Below are 20,924 nucleotides of genomic sequence, written 5' to 3' on the forward strand. Positions count from 1 at the left end.
AATCATGTCTCCTTTCATCACCATTTATCTCCCCTTTTCCCTCTGGTAATCACTGTACTGTTATCTTTGTCTATGAGGTTTTTTTTTTCTTAATCCCTTCACCTTTTTTCACCATGCCCCTCCCCTATGACACCTGTCAGTCTGTTCTCTATCTATAAGTCTGTCTCTATTTTGTTTGTTAGTTTGTTTAAATACATTTTTTATTGATTTCAGAGAGGAAGGGAGAGAAAGAGAGTGATAGAAACATCAATAATGAGAGAGAATCATTGATTGGCTGCCTCCTGCACACCCCACACTGGGGATCAAGCCTGCAACCCGGGCATGTGCCCTGGCCTGGAATCGAACCGTGACCTCTTGTTTCATAGATTGACACTCAACCACTGAGCAACACTGGCCAGGCTGTTAGTTTATTTTGTTCATTTGATTCCACATATGAGTGAGATCATATGGCACTTGTCTTTCTCTGAGTGGCTTATTTCACTTAGCATAATCATCTCCAGGTTCCTCTACGCTGTCATAAAGAGATCATTCTTTTTTTTATGGCTGAGTAGTATCCCATTGTGTAAATGTGTACCACAGCTTTTTTATCCATTAATCTACTGATGGACACTTGGATTCCTTCCATAGCGTGGCTATTGTAAATAACACTACAATGAACATAGTAGGGGTGTGTATATTCTTTCAAATTAGTGCAATTCTTATTTAATATATTATTTTTATATTTTTTGAGGGAGGTAGAGTTTTCAGGGTCTTTAAAACTCTACGTGGTCAAACCTATCTTTTCTTTGTGATTTTTAAAATTACTTTTATGCTTGGAAATCAATTCCTCTTCTAAAGAGCAGGTAAGTGATAACTTAGACATGCTTCTAATGTTTTATATAAATTTATTTTGGCAATTGTATGAGGTAAGGCTGTCACCTGAATTATTTTTCTGAGTCATCAACTTTACCAATTTGAGATGTTGAATCAATTCATGATATCCTCTTTATTTCATACTAGAGGCCCAGTGCACGAAATTCATGCATGGGGGTGTCCCCTCAGCCCAGCCTGCACCCTCTCCAATCTGGGACTCCTTGGGGGATGTCCAACTGCTGGTTTAGGCCCAATCCCTGCCTGCCTGCCTGGTTGCCCCTAACTGCCTCCCCCCTGATGGCCTGTTTGCCCTTCACTGCCCCCCCTGCTGGCCTGGTCACTCCCAACTGCCCCCCCTGCTGGCCTGGTTGCCCCCAACTGCTCCCCCCCTACTGGCTAGTCGCCCCTCACTCCCCCCCACCCCTGCTGGCCTGATCGCCCTAACTGTGTCCTGCTACTGGCCAGGTCGCCCCCAACTGCCCCCTCCCTGCTGGCCTGGTTGCTCCTCACTGCCCCCCCGCCAACCTGGTCACCCCTTTCTGCCCCCCCGCCAGCCTGGTCACCCCCAACTGCCGCCCGCGCTGGCCTAGTTGACCCTCACTGCCCTGCCTGCCAGCCTAATCACCCCCAAATGGCCCCCCTGCCGGCCTGGTTGCCTCCAACTGCACCCCCCACCAGCCTGGTCACCCCTAACTGGTCGCCCCTAACTGCCCCCCCCCCCCGCCAGCCTGGTCGCCTCCAACTGCCCCCCCCCCCCGCTGGCCTGGTTGCCCCCAACTGCCCCCCCCCACCGGCCTGATTGCCCCTCACGTCCCCTTCCCGCCCCCCCCCCCCCCGCCAGCCTGGTTGCCCCACGCAGACTGTTCAGTCATTTGGTCGTCGCTCACTAACCCCCCTGCCGGCCTGGTTGCCCCACGCAGCCTGCTTGTATAGTCGTTTGGTTGTCCCTCACTAACCCCCCTGCTGGCCTGGTTGTAGGCAGCCATATTGTGAGGGCATGATGGTCATTTTGCATATTACCTCTTTATTACATAGGATTAACTTCTTTTATACATGGGGGTTGTTTTAGAGCATACTGTTTGTTCTAATACGGTATTATTTGTAGTTTTATAATATTTTTTAAATAATTGATAACATAACCTCTTTTTTTAAATTAGTCTTCTTCTAGAGAGATGTTAGATTTTGTCAGATGTCAAATGAAGATCTCATTAGGAGATAATTTAAATCTATTAAATAATCGGGAAATCAGTTACAGTTATCTACTTCCAATGGCTCAGTATTGCCATATCCCAGCATAAGAGCTGGGGACTGAATGAGCACAGAGCCTTCCTAATTTCCTGGCATAGTGCCAGTGTGAGTGTAGATAGGAAGAGTGAATTTGTGTTTCTCTTGGGTCATCCCAGTGCTGCAGTGTGACTAGCAGCCCACCCAGAGGATTTGCTTCCAATCTAATGGGCTTGAGGTTCTTGAAAGCCCATCTGAATGAATGAGGCCTTGGGTTCTGGAGATTCATTAGCCTGTGATATGTAGCTGCAGGGGCAGGGATATCCCACCGCAGAGACAGGGATATCCCAATTCCACTCAAATGGCATTTCTGGGGCTTTACTATATCATGGAGACACAGAAGACACTCTGATCACCAAGTTCTGGAATATGGCCATGTCACATGTCTCATATCATGTTATTTTTTTAAAAATATTTTTATTGATTTCAGAGAGGGATAGAGAGATAGAAATATCAATGATGATTATCATTGATCAGTTGCTTCCTGCACGCCCCCAACTGGGGATGGAGCCTGCAACCTGGGCTTGTGCCCTGACTGGGAATCAAAGCATGACCTCCTGGTTCATAGGTCAATGCTCAACCACTGAGCTACACCAGCCAGGCCTAAAATGCATAATTACATTAATTACACAGTTACACCTGCTCAATTCCAATTAAGTCTTAATTTTTTGAATTTATAATTTAATGCTTGAATCTTAAATTGTCCCAGCTTTATTCGCTTTTTGTAGTAAAAAAAGCTTACTGAAATTTTACTTCTCAGGATATTGAAACAATAAGAGTTTGAACATATGATGTGAGACTTTTAATAGATCATGTTTAGATACAACATCATCCTATCTAATAAAAGAGTAATATGCAAATTGACCATCACTCCAACACACAAGATGGCTGCCCCCATGTGGACACAAGATGGCCGCCACAAGATAGCCAGCAGGGGAGGGCAGTTGGGAGGGACCAGGCCTGCAAGGGAGGGCAGTTGGGGGCAATCAAGCCTGCAGGGGAGGGCAGTTAGGGGTGACCAGGCCAGCAGAGGAGGGAAGTTGGGGGCGACCGGGCCTGCAGGGAAGGGCAGTTGGGGGGAACCCAGGCCTGCAGAAGAGAACAGTTGGGGGCGACCGGGCCTGCAGGGAAGGGCAGTTGGGGGGAACCCAGGCCTGCAGAAGAGAATAGTTGGGGGGGACCAGGCCTGCAGGGGAGGGCAGTTAGGGGTGACCAGGCCTGCAGGGGAGGGCAGTTAGGGGCAAACAGGCTAGCAGGGGAGCAGTTAGGCATCAATCAGGCTGTCAGGGGAGTGTTTAGGGGGTGATCAGGCTAGCAGGCAGAAGCAGTTAGGGGCAATCAGGAAGGCAGGCAGGCGAGCAGTTGGGAGCCAACAGTCCTGGATTGTGAGAGGGATGTCCGACTGCCTGATCGGGCCTAAACGGGCAGTCGGACATCCATCGAGGGGTCCCAGATTGGAGAGGGTGCAGGCTGGGCTGAGGGACACACATACGCGTGCACGAATTTCATGCACCGGGCCTCTAGGGTTCTAATAATTTAGAATCTTTATACGTAATAAAATTTAGAGGGGAAAAAATGGATGATGCTTTGGGCAAGGAGACTTGAAAAAGAACAAGCCTTCCAGGACTAGGTTACTTGTGCACACACACGCACACACACACTTTGCATGTACAACTCCCCCACACAATAGGTTTTGGAGGCAGATGTAGGATTTGTTTGCAAAAAATGCAGGTGCAAGAAGTTTATGGGAATTTCAGTCCATTGCAGGGCAGTTATTCATTAGCCTCATTAGCTCAGTCCCCACAGTAGGAGCAGTGAGGGTACCTTGAATTATTAAAAAGTAACCAAATCAGTGTGTCTTTGCTCCTAAGCATTCAGGTAGTGTTCATTATTCTACTGGCCTATTTTATACCCCCAAGCTGCTAAGCCATTCTTTTATCCCACTGATTCCTTATATGCCTACCCATTGAAAAAGAAAACTCTTGATCTTTAACAGTTATGAAGTGCCTGCCTCTGGCATCTGCAGGGATCAAAAACAGGAAATACAAACTGCAGGGTGGTTCCGTAAAATAACGGAGTTGGATAACAAAAAACATAAAGTTTCCATAAAACCCAGGCTTTGCCTCTTTGAACACTCCGTCTGTGTCATACCAGGAAACCAAGAGAGCAGTGGTGTTTCTCAATCAAGACTTTCAGGAATCCAATGTCTAGAAACTTTTAAATAGGTGCTGAGGCTGGGAGGACCATCTTCTTGGTGCCCCAGTCCTTAGCAGAAAGTGAAGTTCAGAGGAGGTGCTCAGTATTTGCTGAGAGAACGAATGGCTGTCAGCACAGCTCTGAACACTGAGGACTGTTTGTGTGGATGGTTTATAATCCCGGAGCAGCATATTATCACATGGTGCTGAGAATGAGCTCTCTCCCCCATTTCTCACCTTCTCCCTTGTGAAGGCAGTGGGCTCCAGTGACTGGAGGCTGAGGCTGCATGAGCACCATGCTCATCTCAGCGTGGAAGAGGTATTTTGTCAGAACACATTTGTTGTTTACTTCTGTAGAAGAGGTTGTTTATATGCAAGCAATCGTGCATCAGTGTGTACTTGAACGCCATGTGAGTTATGTTCAATCTGCTTTAGTTTTTCTGAGTTGTTTTAATTTACCTCAGTTTCAATTATACAACCTAGACCACATTGGATTTTACAGCATCTGGTCTAATTTAATCTAGCTTTTGGTAAAAATGGCTCTCTATTCATTATTGTTGCAAAAACACAACGTAATTTTCACATTTCTACTATTCTTTGGAAGTGGAGACTATGCTTTTTCTGCTTTCCATGTCTCTTTCTCTTTGTACATGTGTTTTTTCAGGGTGCACGTTGTTAATATTCTATCACCTATATCTCCCACTGTCTATGGTGAATTTTTGTCTCTTTCTGTGTAGTGTGCATGTGTTATATGTGCAAGTGTATGCCTGTGTGTATAAAGGTATATTGGTGTGTCTCCCATGAGGTATATCTTTGTGTCTGTCAGTACCTAGGTTGTGACAGACAAATACTTGATGCTTAGATTACAAATAAGATATGGTCCTTGCCTTTGAAAATCTCAGATCTAGCAAAGGATGCAGAATCATAACTAAATCATGATGTCATGATTTAATAGTTATCATGCAGCATAACTAAATCATGCAATCATGGAGAGAGGTGTTTGTGAAATAGGTAAGTGAAGTGACATAGGTAGGGGGTGTTTGGAAAGGCTACAGAGAGCAGGGGCAGTTTAATTTGCATCTTGAAAGGTGAGTGGAAGGACACTGGACAGAAAAGAGGAGAAAGAGCACTCCACATAGCAGGTGAGCGTGCAGTCAGGGCACTGTGGGCGTGGGCCACATATTTGGGAACTGAAAGTGATCTAGTCTGGGTAGAGACAGTTGCTGAGATGAGGCTAACATATCCACCACTCACAAAAAGGAGCTCAAAATGGATTAAAGACCTAAATGTACAACCTAAAACCATGAAACTCCTAGAAGAAAACACAGGCATAAAGCTCCTTGACATAGGTCTTGGTAGTAACTTTTTAAATATGACACCTAAAACACAAGAAAAAATATAAACAATAAACAAGTGGGACTACATCAAACTAAAAAGCTTCTGCATAGCAAAGGAAACCATCAACAAAGTGAAAAGAAAACCTATGGCATGGGAATAAGTATTTGCAAACCATATACCTGATAAGGTTTAATATCCAAAATATATAAAGAACTCATACAATTAAATAGCAGAAAGAAAATAATTTAAAAATGCCAAGAACCTGAGTAGATATTTCTCCAAAGAAGATTTATGAAAGGCCAACAGGTACATGAAAAGATGCTCAACATTATGAGTCATTAGGTGAATGCAAATTAAAACCACAAAGAAAGCAAAATAACCCAGTCAGAGGAAGATGAGTATCACATGATCTCACTCATATGTGGAATTTTATGAACCAAATAAACTGATGAACAAAATAGATCCAGAGACATAGAAGCATGGTACAGACTCACAAATCTCAGAAGGAAGGCAGGAGTGGGGAGTGGGTGGGTGGGGAGAGATTAACCAGGGAACTTAACATGCATATATGCAATAGTGTGGTGAAAACCTGGGAGGGGTGCTGGGTAGAGAGAGTCAAGGTGGAAAAAGAGGGGGGCAGCTGTAATACTAGTACTTTCAACAATAAAGATAAATTAAAAAAAAAAAAGAACCACAATGAGACATCACCTCATGCCTGTTAGAATGGCTATTATCGAAAGACAAGAGACAACAAATGATGGCATGGATGTGGAGAAAGGGCTCATTTCTGCCCTGTTGGTGGGAATGTAATTTGGTACCGCTACTATGCAAAAACAGTATGGAGGTTCCTCAAAAATAAAAAAATAAACTATTATAGGATCCAGCAATTTGACTTCTAGGAAATACCCAAAGGAAATGAAAACATTAACTAAAAAAGATATCTACACCCACATGTTTATAGCAGCATTATTTACAATAGCCAAGCCATAGAAACCTAAGTGTCTATCAATGAATGGAGATTTTTCTAGATTTTTTAAATGATTAAAATATTTTACTATCACAAAATGTCTTCAAAATAAATCACTGAAACATAATCACCAAAAAGAGCAGGGGTTTTCATTTGTCTTTCCCACTAAAGTATCCTCAGTGTTTAGTACAGTGACTGGCACATAGTAATTACTCAGTAAAGCTTCATCTGTTCAATGAATTGGTATGTATTTTGACTCAAACCTGTATTTAACCATTTAGAGGGAAAATTCATCTTGAAAACCCTAAAGAAAGTTACTTATGGTGTTCTCCTCCTTGAAGTTTCTATTGGATTTTACATCCTGGTTTTTCCCCCCTGGGATGATTCAGAGCCATATGTTTTAGAACCCCAGGCCGGAGCTCTCTGTGCATCTCTTCACTTTGACAGACTTAGAGGCCAGGTTAGCAAACCACACACTTTCACGCGAGCACTCCAAACTCTCTAGAAGCACCCTCAGATGATGGGAGTGTGTGAACATGCAATCATACCTTAACCAGATTTGAAAATGGTTTGCTTTTAGCACATCTGAAAATATGGACAAACTAGCAGTTCTTCTTAACAATGCTGATAAACAGAAACGAAGCATTTACTTACAAACATCTCTTGCTTACCAATATTCTGAAAGCTAAAATAAAACTTGAAAGCCTCTTTGAAAGAATTGGGAGGGCTGCAAAGTGGAGGCTGAATAAGGTCCAGGAAAAAGATACACCTGGAACATAATAGTGTGGATTATGACATGTGGTGAGGAAGATTCTAAAAGTTCTATCTTTAAGTATCCTTTCAGGTTCTTCCACCCCCTCTCCCCCTTTTTTTTACCCTGAGGCAATTATTGGCCTACCTATCCATGCTGAGGATTCATGAGAATAGACTTGACTCAAAGGAACCGCTGAGAGGAGAAACCAAGATGGCGACATAGGTAAGCACCTAAACTGCTGCCTCGCACAACAATTTCAAAACTACAACTAAAAGACAGAACGTCTATCACCCAGAACCACGGGAAAGCTGGCTGAGTGGAAGTTCTACAACTAGAAGGAAAGAGCAAACAGCATTGAGGGGTGCACAAGCGCTGAAAAGTTGAGGTACGGAGACTCGCGAATCGGGCTGGCGACGGGTGACTAAAAGCGCTGCTGTTTTCAACCCGAAGGGAGATAAGCTCCCGATTACTCCGAACTCGTTTCTAGGGAGACGCGGGGGACCCAAACTCCTACGGGGAGAAGCTGGACTGTCTGCAGTGGGGTTGGAAAGTGAGGGAGGCTTGCTTGCAGGGCTGCAAGCAGGAACAATTGTTTATTGTGCTGGGGCGCGGGACGTGGGGACATGGTCGGAGACGCAGAGCTGCAGAGCCGGCTTACTGGTAGCCATCGCTCTTTGCCACGCCCTAGCCTAGTCATGCCCTGAGACCCCGCCCCGCACAATCTACGAACCCACCCAAGCTCCAAGCAGCGGCTTTAGCATATGATTGGCCTGCCCTTTCGCAGATTAACCTAGCAAACTTGCAGCCCGGGTCAGACAGCTCCAAAACCTCCAAACCCCAAGCAAAGAGGAGAAAACTGTAGTTCTTGCTGTAGCTCCTGCTGGGTGGCCTCAGACAGTAGCTGACCTGCACCCCATTGGAGATCCAGAAGCCAGTGTACCTAGTGGTCAGTGTGAGACACCAGATTTCAACTCCTCACATCCATAAGTGATACATTCAAGAGGCAGACTCAGTGAGCACCAAAGCCCCACTGAAACAAGTCCTGCACCATAAGCGTGTCTCCAGCGCAGCAGTTCTTCCATTATAGACACAGCGGGTCCTCACAGCCAATTGGCCTGGAGGTCAATTCCTCCCAGTGTACCAACAGCAATCAAGGCTTAACTACACCAAGACTTTGCACTCAGCCCACAAAGGGGTGTACCAAAGGCGTCCACCTCAGGTGATTGGGGAGGCTGAGCTACTGGCCCCTATAGGTCACCTACCACACAAAGCCACTCCATCAACACAGGGAAGCAGCAAAATGCAGAGACAAAGAAACATGTCACGAATGAGAGAAATGGAGGAAAGCAAACTAATGGACGACATAGAGTTCAGAACCACATTTATAAGGTTACTCAAGAATCTTCTAAAAACCGCCGAGAAACTTGATGAGACCTCCGAGGAGCTTAGTGAGACCTTCAAGGACCTTAATGAGAATGCCAAAAAAAATGGAAAAGGACCAGTCAGAAATTAAGCATACACTGTCTGAAATAAAGAATATACAGAAACTCAACTGTAGATCAACGTACCCCAAGAATCAAACCAAAGATCTGAACTATGAGGAAACAAAAAACACCCAACCAGAAAAACAAAAAGAAAAAATCCAAAAATATGAAGATAGTGTAAGGAGCCTCTGGGACAACTTTAAGCGTACCAACATCCAAATTTTGGGGGTGCCAGAAGAAGAGAGAGAGCAAAATATTGAAAACCTATTAGAAGAAATAATGACAGAAAACTTTCCCTACCTGGTGAAAGAAATAGACTTACAAGTTCAGGAAGCACACAGAACCCCATACAAGAGGAATCCAAAGAGGACCACACCAAGACACATCATAATTAAAATGCCAAGGGCAAAAGACAAAGAGAGAATCTTGAAAGCAGCAAGAGAAAAATGGTTAGTTACCTACAAGGGAGCACCCATACGACTGTCAGCTGAGTTCTCGGCAGAAACTATGCAGGCCAGAAGGGAGTGGCAAGAAATATTCAAAGTGATGAACAGCAAGAACCTACAACCAAGATTACTCTACCCAGCAAAGCTATCATTCAGAGTTGAAGGTCAGATAAAGAGCTTCACAGACAAGAAAAAGCTAAAGGAGTTCATCACCACCAAACCAGGATTACATGAAATGCTGAAGGGTGTTCTTTAAGAAGAGGAAGAAGAAGAAAAAGGTAAAGATAAAAATTATGAACAACAAAATGACATCAAATACATACCTACCAACAAGTGAATCTAAAAATCAAGTGAATAAAAAATCTGAAGAACAGTATGGACTGGTGAATATAATAGAATCAGGGACATAGAAAGGGAGTGGACTGACAATTCTCAGGGGGAAGGGGGTGTGAGGGGTGCGGGAAGAGACTGGACAAAAAGCTTACACCTATGGATGAAGACAGTGGCGGGGGGTAAGGGCATGGGGTGGGGTGGGGAATCAGGTGGAGGGGAGCTAGGGGGAAAAAAAGAGGAACACCTGTAATAATCTGAACAATAAAGATTTATTAAAAAAGAAAAAAAAAAAAAAGGAACCGCTGAGCTAAAGCTAGTCGATGGTTTTGGAAGATTTGACTTTGGTGGTGGGCACACAATGTACTATACATATGATGTATTATAGAAGTGTACACTTGAAACCTATGTAATTTTATTAACCAATGTTATCACAATAAATTTAATTAATAATAATAATAATAAGCAAGCCAAAATATTCATGAGAAAGATAAATAAAAGTTTATAATTGAACAAAGTGAAAATTATAACAGAGTTAACAGGTGAAAGAAATCCTTCATAAGCTCCTTTGCTTCCCTCTGAAGTGGAAATAGCCACAATGGATTTCTGTGTTTTGTAAACTGGCGTTTTCATATATAAGATTTCATTAAACCAAGGCTTCCTTCCCTCCCTCTTTCCTTCTTATCTTTATCGTTGAAAGTATTACATAGTCCTCCTTTTCTCCCCATTAACCTCTTCCAGCCTGCTTCCGCCTCCACCCTCCCGCCCCCGCCCTCACCACATATTGTCTGTGTCCACAGGTTATGCATATATGCATACAAGTTCATTGGTTGATCTCTTCCCACCCACCTTCCCTCTGAGGTTAACAGTCTATGTTTCTATGAAACCAAGGCTTTCAATGGGGACAATTTTACTTTGGAACTTCAGACACACCTTTAGCTTTTTCTCTCTTTTTATTTCTGTTAAAATATCTGTATATCCTTTTCAACACGTAATTGATTATTTGCAATGCTAACATCTTAAGGTTCAGGAGAACTGGAAATCCATGTTGTTTTGAGATTGGCACAGTAATGAACACTGACAATGCCAAAACCTTGCGAGGAGTGTTGGTTGCCAAAGCACGTTAAGAAGATTGTATGACCAGCTTGTGTGCAGTGCCGTATGGAAAAGAGCAGACCAATTTCCAGCTCATTTTTCTTATAAACCTAAGGGAAAGGCTTATGAAAACTCTAAAGGGAAAGGATTTTTCTTGGCTTGGTATACCTTTCCCAAAGTTGGCAGTAGCTATTACCTGCCACACAAAAACAAAGTGAAACAAAATTTCATGTGTATATCTCTTAGCCATATTTTTTTCCTATTTCTAAGGAAGAACTAAAGTCTAATGGATCAGCTAGATCAGTCCCAGTAGATACGTTATGATAATCAAGTGGCTTTTAGAAATTTACATGGTCAGTCTCTCAGCCAGTGACTTGAGCCAATTCCCACCATTGGTGGCCTTCTCGCCCTCTCTGTACAGCACCGTTTGTTCCTAAGTCAGCACATACACACTCTAAATGATGACTAGACTCACAAAATAGAAGTGGCCTCCTCTTTAGGAACCTAAACCATTAGAAATAAGACTATCATGAGATTATTTTAATCACACCAACCTCTCTTCTAGATTCCCCAAGATATGGGCACTTCTTAATATTAACCAACTAGAGGCCTGGTGCACGAAATTCTTGCACGGCGGGGGGGTCCCCTTAGCCCAGCCTGCACCCTCTCCAATCCGGGACATCCCTCTCACAATCCTGGACTGCTGGCTCCTAATTGCTCACATGCCTGCATGCCTGGTCTAACTGCCCCCCTCTGCCGGCCTGATTGCCCCTAACTGCCCCCCCCCCCAGCCTGGTCACCCCTAACTTCCCCCTCCCTGCTGGCCTGGTTGCTCCTAACTGCCCCCCCCCTCACCAGCCTGGTCACCCCTAACTGCCCCCACCCCCCGCTGGTCTGGCCGTCCCCAATTACCCCCCTCTGCAGGCCTGGTTGTCCCTAACTGCCCCGCCCTGCTGGCTTGGTCGCCCCCAACTGCCCCCCCCACTGGCCTAGTCACCCCTCACTGTCCCCCCCGCCAGCCTGGTCGCCCCCAACAGCACACCCTGCTGGCCTGGTCACCCCCCAACTGCCCACTCTGCCAGCCTGGTCACCCCTCATGGCCCCCCTGCTGGCCTGGTTGCCCCACGCAGCCTGCTTGTCCAGTCCTTTGGTCGTCCCTCAGGCTGGCCCTGGGTGGCTGGGCAGCTGACATCCGAGGCTTGCCTGTGCCTCGGGCCAGCCCTGGGAAGCTGGGGGGCTGAGGGGACTGGGCACCACCATCTTGTGGCTGTGGGTGCTGCCATCTTTGAGGGTGTGGCAGTCAATTAGCATATGCCCTCCTTATTGGGTGCCGCCATCTTTGGGGGGGGCATGATGGCCAATTAGCATATTCCCTGTTTATTGGATAGGACTAGAGGCCCGGTGCACAAAATTTGTGCACAGTGGGTGGGGGGGGGGGTCCCTCAGCCCAGCCTGAACCCTCTCCAATCTGGGACCCCTCAAGGAATATCCAACATCGCTCTCACAATCCAGGACTGCTGGCTCCCAACTGCTTGCCTGCCTGCCTGCCTGATTGCTCCTAACCGCTTCTGCCTGCCAGCCTGATCACCCCCTAACCACTCCCCTGCCAGCCTGATTGAAGCCTAACCGCTCCCCTGTTGGCCCGATTGCCCCTAACTGCCTCCCCTGCCAGCCTGGTCGCCCCCAACTGCCCTCCCCTGCAAGCCTGGTCGCTCCCAACTGCCCTCCCCTGTTGGCCATCTTGTGGTGGCCATCTTGTGTCCACATGGGAGCGGCCATCTTTGACCACATGGGGGCAGCCATCTTGTGTGTTGGAGTGATAGTCAATTTGCATATCACCTCTTTATTACATAGGATAGCCTGAGAAAATATTAACTTCATTAACTCAGTCCAGTGATTGGAGTCTAGTCTGATTTACAGAATATTTCCAAAGAAGGTACTTTGTCACTTTCAAGCACACAGAGTAAACTAGTGGGGTATTGCTTATAGGGATTTATTTAATGGATTCTGAAATGTTGAGTTTTAGTTGTTTTTTGGATTAAATGGAAGCTGGTGAAGATACCCACAAAACTTCTCCCCCTGACTAATTAATTTATGCTGCCTATTTGTACCTTTACTTTTCAGAGAAAATCTTTTTGGGATAGTACAAGCCAGACTACAAACAAAATATCCCCAAGGACATTTTTAGTAGGGTAATTCATTCTTTCTTCACCCAGCATCATGTACAAGTTCTGTGGAGAATGTCCAGATGATCAAAATGCACTCCCTGCTTCAGTGGAGGTACAAGGATGTCAAATAATGAAATGTGAACATTATCGCCTTGTTCTTTGTCTCTCTTACCAGGATTTCTGTGAAACTGGAAGAGAATGGATAAACAATTTCTCAATACTTTCTTTTTCTTTAGTTGTTCAAGTTGGTTTCCCATGCCTTGGAAAACAAGACGGAGTGGCAGCATTTGAAGTGAATGTGATTGTAATGAATTCTGAAGGCAACACCATCCTACAAACGCCTCAGAATGCTATCTTCTTTAAAACATGTCAGCAAGGTAATTAGTGATGGTGATTCAAGAGAAAGCTCATAAGGCTTCCAGGTATGATTTGGGTCAAAATTATAGGTAGGTAGGTAGGTAGGTAGGTAGGTAGGTAGGTAGATAAGTGTTGGTGTAATTATAATCATACCAATGGGAGGAGAGGCCACTAACAGTACCTAGAAAGACTTTCTCTGCTTTAACCCCACTCATATTTTAGGAACTCTAATACCTCCTTCAAAATGCCCTGCCTTCTACCTCCCTCCTTCCCCTCGTCCAGTGCAACCTTTGGGAGTCATCAGGGGTATCTCACCTATGGTCACGACTTACCTCCTTTTCTTGTTCTGGATCCTCATAGCAAGGTTGGCAGTCATAGCAGCAACTGCCACCTGTCAAGGCAACACTCCCCACTCCCCCACCCAAAGCTTGGTGCTGCTGACTTCCATGGAGGACAGGGTGCCACCATTATGCTAGCGATCTCCACCAGGCAAAGGCACCTCATCCCCACACTCTGGATGCCCATTTAAGCATGAAGGCCTGGCTCCTTTCCCACCCTGGTACAAACTTTTCCAGCATAGAATTTACACTCTGGAAACTTTTCGTGCTGTAAAGATGCACCAAGAGGTCATTCCACCCTCTGAAAGTGAATATTGACAGCACAGTCATTCATTCCATTTCAGCATGAAGTTAAGGAGGTACAGTAGATTGATAAGTGGGGATGATGGCAGAATAAGGCTTCCTTTGCCTTCTTCCATGAGTCCCCTACTGTACGAAGTCAGATTGAGAGATAGACAATCTTATTTTGAAGAAGACTTGATGAAGTCCAAGTGGTATAGAAAGAAAGGGGTAGAAGTATTGTTATTGAATGAATTATGATCATTGGTGCACTGTGGAAAAATGACTTCTTCAAAGGTGTCCACTTAATCTTGTTTCTTTCTCTTTGGTGAAGCTGAATGCCCAGGAGGGTGCCGAAATGGAGGGTTTTGTAATGAGAGGCGTGTCTGTGAGTGCCCTGATGGATTCTATGGCCCTCACTGTGAGAAAGGTAAAGTCACTTCCCTGGCTTGCTCCCTAAGGACATGGAGGTCACACAGGAGCCCCACATGAACTTTTAACACATCCCCTGAAATTATTTTTCTGGTCACATTATAAGGGTTGATGAAATCTTTAAAAAGCCACAGAAGAGCTATTGGAAATTATTTCGTCTAGGAATGGTTTTCTGTTGAATCCAAATATGTGGTGACAGGGTCAGAGAACTTTGGCACAATGTCTACATTTTTTGTGGCCACTCCTCCCTTGCCCCGACTCTGAAAAATATTAACAATTATATACACTATGCTTTGACATTATCTTATAAAAGTTTTGAGGTTTTTTCACTCTACCTAAATTGCATTTTAAAAGCTAGTATTCTGATCGATTTGAAAGTTTCTTCTCCAATTAAAAGTAACTTAATTCACAATTAAGTCTATACCTGAGTTATGAAGTTTCTATAAGGCAAAAAATAAAAAAAGATGAATATCATTTGTGTAGTGAGTACATCCATTTAAGTGAAATCACTATTAAGTAAGTTATATGAAAAAAATAGATAAAAGAGAGAAAATGTGTATTAACCACAATATACTTAAATACTAAGAGTTTATTTGACCAAAATACTGAATATATTTTTCATTTTCAAGGAGTAAGAATTTGTCTTGCTTGCATTTTATTTTAGAAAATCAAGGAAATAGGGCAGGAAAATATATTACAGTCTTAAGACCACATCTTAGTTGAAATAATAATCCAGGGCAAATTTCCATCTGTCATTCAAAGAGAATAATTCCAAAATTCTCTTCCATGAAAATGGTTAAAAAATTAGTCTGATATAAAAAAAAATTGTCTGATTTATAGCACAAAAATAAATTTTAATTTAGAGAACTTATATCTCTTAAGAGTGACAATTTTTTAGTGAACCACCAAACTTGAAAATGTAGACCGGTTATCGCATTGACATTTTTAAAATGCTGCTGCCCCCAAACCCTACTTGGCCTTAATCAGAGCTCTCTCTCCCTACTAGCCCTTTGCACACCACGGTGTATGAATGGCGGGCTTTGTGTTACTCCTGGTTTCTGCATCTGCCCACCTGGATTCTATGGAGTCAATTGTGATAAAGGTAACAAGTGTTGTTGTTTTTAAGAACAAGGACCTTTCTGCTTTCTGTTGTTAATCCTCACCCAAGGGTATTTTTTCCATTGATTTTTAGAGAGAATGGAATGCAGGAAGGGAGGGGGAGAGACACAGAGAGAAACCTGAATGTGAGAGAGATACACAAATTGGTTCCCTCCCACACATGCCCCAACGGGGCTGGGGCTCGAGCCTACAACCCAGGTACTTGCCCTTGATGGGGAATCAAACTCTTGACCCCTCGGTGCCCAGGCTGATGCTCTAACCACTTAGCACACTGGCCAGGTCTCTATATTTACTTTTTAAATGTTTACTAAAAGACATTTAATATATCATCACTCTTAATAACAGTGTGTATCACTTAGCTGGCTGCTGTAATAACTTTAACCCCAACTTTTAGTGTAGCTTAACACAGTAGAAGTTTATTTTCACTCACAGAATGCCCCTGTGCGGGAATTACTTACCTGGTCAGTGGGCAAGGCAGCTTTGCTCCTTGCAGTGGACTCAGGGACTCGGGGGCCTTGCATCTGTTGTCCTATCTAGAGCTTTGGAGCTCTTTTGATCCAGCCAATAAGCAGAGAAAGAGCGACTGGAGCAGGCACTGCTTAAAAACAAAACACACACACACACACAAACCTGGCTCAGTAGTGACCCACAGAAGTTCCACACCTATTCCATAGGTAGGAATTAACCCCATAGTTCTCCCTCGATGCAGGCAGGAGAAATGTCATCCCTGGCAGAACAGCTGTCTTCCACTGACAACTGTATGGGAGGGAGCTGGCTTTCTGTGAACAACTACCTGTCCCTGCCACATGGGTTTTGGTAGGTCCTAATCAGTTTTTTAAGACGGAGATGAAACAACCTGCTCCAAATTGCCTGACCTAGAAGTCCACTGACCCCCAATTCAATGCTGTTAATAGATCACGTCCCTGAGAGATCAGGTTCCTCCTTCCTATAACGCAGCATCACAGCCAGAGTTTACTCTTAAAAAGTGAACTCAAACTCAGTCCTAATTATTATTGAATGATTTATACTCCTTACAAGATACCTGTCTATTTTGCCCAGTTCACATCTTTTATGGAAAAAGATTAAATAATATACTGCAAAGGGTATGCATTTAATGAACTTGTCGTTGTGTCAAAAGTGATGGTTGCATGAGTAGAGCACTATTTTTAAAATAAATATATGCTTGAATTAAAATGAGTGTTATTTTTTAGAAATGTCTCTTCAGTGATAATGCAGTTAGCACCAATTAAGACTGAAATGAGCAGCTTTAAAAAATAAATAATAAAAGAAAGAAAAGCTAAAGGAAAGAGCATGAGTCAGAATAAAAATTGCCTGCTATTTTCTGGTACAGAGTACTTTCATATAATTACCTGATTTTATTCCCAACAACCCATGTAAAATGTTACCCATCACATTCCCAGTTAAATGAGGTTTTCAGAGCTGGAGGGGCTTGGTCCAGATTCATGTCTTCCACTGTACCATGTTGACACTCAGGCCACCTGTGTCGGGTCCTGGTTCCTCCAGGAGTCACTCTGGATCTGGGCAAATATCCTGATCTCTCTGTGGGTCCTGCTTTTCCCATTCCTAAACTGGAAATTAACCACTGACCCCTGATCTCTCCACCCCACCGCTAATTGAGATAATATGTGAGACCATCTCTACCTTTTATTTTTAAATAATCTTTTAAAAGTAGAGCATTGGGTTAAAAACAATTTTAAAATTTTGTATTCATAAAAAATAAGCACTGATGACACTGATAATAATTAACAGCCAGTGGGTACAATTCTTTATCGTGAATCTTTGTTGTTTTTTTTTTACTTGTCTAAATTTTTCATTCAGCATCTTGGCTATTTCAAAATTGGGCATTTTTTGAAGCTGAATTAAATTCATGTTATATCGAAACTATTAGGAAATAGAGCAAATCCTTCAGAGATTTGGATGAGGAACTCAGGCATTAACCGGTTTAACAAGAACATCTGCGAGCCCTGCTTACCCAGATATGGCTGTTATTGATGTAGGCAGCACAGTGGCGTGACAGTGGCATTGCTTTTTCTATCGGTATGGGTTCACAAACACTATATGATCACTGTTGAAGGAAAATATCTATATTCCAGTACTTTTTACAGTTGGCAATATTTTATCTTTAAATGAAAATTTTCCTCCTTGTTAGATTCCAAATAAAAGTCTGTTGAAATTTCATTTGGTCTCACTAGAGACCAGGGAACATTAAAAAACATTGTTTTACTCCCTCAACAAAAAATGCTTTTATTGTTTAAAGGGAGTATAGAGCTTCTGAAAAATGGTTTAGTTACTGGCATGGAGCTAGACCTTAGCTCTGTATACTTAGAGAAACATTAAAGAGTAATTTTCATTGGCTCTTGGGACGTCAGGCACAAACTTCAGGAATTGAGTAGTTAAGTATTGGCCTGCATACGCTCTGTGCCTGTGAAAGTCACTTAGTGTCTGCGGTTCTTTTTCTGGTCAAGAATGATCACACAGCAGAAATGTAGATGAGCTTGGTCAGGACAGTAACATATTATGCAAATACTAAGAGTGCGGCCAGATTCTATGACCAGCTTTGTCATATTCTATAACTTTCAAATAAGCTCCCAGGTTCACTGTATTCTACATGTTAATAAGGGACAGTGCCCAGAGGGCTGCGGCCAAGTGGGCACTGATCCTAATGTTTTCACATCATACTATCCCCAGGAGAAGCTGGGACCAGTGGGGGGACAGGATGCACTCACAGACTCAACTTCCAGCCCTAACAATCCTGGCACCAAGTAGCAAAGGGGAAACTCAAAGAGCTGGTTCTCCGAAATCCAAATTCCGAATCCTATACCCAAATGCTGCTGCTCCCTTCTCTCCCCGCCCCCCACCCGCCCCTGCCGCTATGTCAGGAGGCTTGATTTTGCCTAAATGAGTACATCATTGTCTTAAGCTGAGAGATACTTAGGATTTTAAACAAAAACATTTCTCATTTAAGATAATCATAGAACATTCTAGTTGGACTTCTTTTTCACAAAGAAAGCACACACTTATGACTTTTGGATTGCCTTTCTGAAGGTTACTCCAGCTTTTGTTCATCTATAGCCACCGTTGGCCTGTTTTATATATATAGGACAAGAACAAATAGGTCATATAATTGGAATTGCTGAGAATCTGAGAATCCAAGCTTTTATTTTAATCTTTTATAGAATGAGCCAACTTGTCTATTTTTAGATATTTGCTCCTCCCCCCCACCCCCGTCCCCATTTCTATCATCCCTCTATTTTAGGTGCCAGTGAACAGTCAAATTTCAGATGTTGACACCGAGAGAGGGTTTAGTGTGAATCCCACACAGTCGATTTTTACCTGGATGGCCCAGTGAATTGGATGCCCACAATAATATACCCAAGTTCTTCATCCCTGGCTCATGCTGCTGCCACTTCCCTGCCTATGGGGCCTCATGAGGGTCGGCAGGCTGTCTTTTCCTGAATACAGTGATCCTTTCTTCCAAACACCATAAAAAGTCAAGTTTTTAAAAAATCTCTTTTACATAAGATGAATCTCTGTTCTTATTCTGAAAAAAAAGTTGCTTTCTCCTCTGTTGGATCTAAATACTTAGGGCTTCTCTTTCTTTTACCTATTTCAACTTTGAAAGTTTTCTCCATTTTCCTCTTCCTTTAGCTTAAAAAAGGAAGGGGGGTGTTTTCCATGGAGCATTATGTAGAAGTAGGACATTACTTCCCTTTAGACATTGTATTTCCCCCTTTCACTATTCCAAACAGCTTTTAAGGCAAATCCGGCTCAAGAATATAAGTGAGGAGCTTTACAAAGGGTCCACTGAGTGTCACCTTAACTGGAGAGGAGGTGACATGAATTGGGTTTGAGCAGGGTGAAGGCTGAAGATGTAGTCCAAACAAATTTCTTCGAAGGGTTATATTTTACCTTTAAACATCATGCAAAATTTCTATCATATCCATATAGCTTCATGTCTGTTTTACAAAAAAGCAATGTTTTAATTTCTAAAAAAAATGCGGGGGATTTATATTGGTCTTCTTTTAAGGGTATTCAGCCGTGGGCAAACTACGGCCCGCGGGCCGGATCCGGCTGTTTTATCCGGTTCTCTTGCTCTCCCCTCCGCTCCTTTACTTTGAATTTATATTAGTTCACACAAACACTCCATCCATGCTTTTGTTCCGGCCCTCCGGTCCAGTTTAAGAACCCATTGTGGCCCTCGAGTCAAAAAGTTTGCCCACCCCTGGAGATGTTTATAAGAAAATAAAAAATAATTTTTTACATACTGTACCTCTTTCCACTAAGATGTAACCCTCGGGGTGGGTACTACATAGCATGCATGGTATCCTATTGTGTTGTTGGAGTCTGCATATGGTCAGGCAGTTGGTTCCAATTCCTGTGTTTGAAAAGTGGTGGGTGAGAAGCAGATGCCTCCAAAGTGTCACCGAACTGTAAGTGAAGTTTTTTCTTCTTTAGATTTAACCTATCGTCTAACGCAACACCCTGCTATTCATTCTCACAGCGAACTGCTCAACTACCTGCTTTAATGGAGGGACCTGTTTCTACCCTGGAAAGTGTATTTGCCCTCCAGGACTAGAGGGAGAACAGTGTGAAATAAGTGAGTATTGGCCTTTTGCATTCTCTTTTATTTTCAGGGACCTTAGCAACTCCATCTAACCCTTTCATCAATGAGCAATCTGAAGCCCAGAGACAATGAATTGCTTGTCCAAGGTCTCAGGCCAGTGGTTTATTTTCACTACACTCAGCCCCCATTCACTTGGCTAAAGGTGGAGCAGAGTGACATAGCTCAGCTCAGATGACTCAGAGCAAAGGCTCTCTGACTCAGTTACGTCTGGGTGTGGGCTGCTCCGCATGTTGCATTGTTCTTGGTGATTCTGTCCCCCTCGCATGTGCAGAGCCTGTAGTTCAGCCTAGTTAGATGGGTTCCCGAGCTGAGTAGCCCATCTAAGAGAAAAGGGCAGACTCAAAAAAAAAGGAGAAAAAAGGATGCCCAGCAAGAAAGAAGAACAAACCAATAGCACACACCACAACATGAATGAATCGCACCGATGTGAAGTAAAAGGAGCTAGACACAAAAACATACATACTGCATGATTCCATTTTTATGAAGTTCAAGAACAGGCAAAACTAATGGATGATGGGAAACCAGGGTAGTGGTTGGGGCACAAAGGAACTTGATGGGCTGCCAAAAATGCTCTGTATCTTGATTGATGAAGTGTCACATGAGTGTTTTATTTATGTAAAAAAATAGTTGAGCTGTAATGGGGTATGTTATGCCTTCACTATATATTAGACCTGCTCCAATACCAAAAAAGTAAAAACTTACAAGTAGAATGTGGTAGATAATCATTGCTTTGGGAATCAGGACATCAAAATGCCTGTCCTGGCTTTGTCACCTACCATCCATGTAACCCTCAGCAAGTCACTGACGTTCTCTACTAAACTCAGAAATGAGCTGACCCCCA

The 20,924-nt window shown here is 43.4% G+C and overlaps 1 protein-coding gene across 1 annotated transcript in view; it reads left to right on the plus strand.

Moving 5' to 3' along the window:
* The window catches only part of WIF1 (WNT inhibitory factor 1), an 82,019-nt gene that overhangs the window by 51,048 nt on the left and 10,047 nt on the right, over nt 1–20,924 (plus strand). The window contains exons 4-7 of the mRNA XM_080661152.1: nt 13,150–13,290; nt 14,222–14,317; nt 15,326–15,421; nt 19,961–20,056. Coding sequence (XP_080517278.1) covers nt 13,150–13,290; nt 14,222–14,317; nt 15,326–15,421; nt 19,961–20,056 — 429 coding nt within the window. The remainder of the gene's footprint in view (nt 1–13,149; nt 13,291–14,221; nt 14,318–15,325; nt 15,422–19,960; nt 20,057–20,924) is intronic.

This window comes from Plecotus auritus (genome assembly GCF_963455305.1).
Source record: "Plecotus auritus genome assembly, chromosome: 3".
In the NCBI taxonomy this organism is placed as follows: Eukaryota; Metazoa; Chordata; class Mammalia; order Chiroptera; family Vespertilionidae; genus Plecotus; species Plecotus auritus.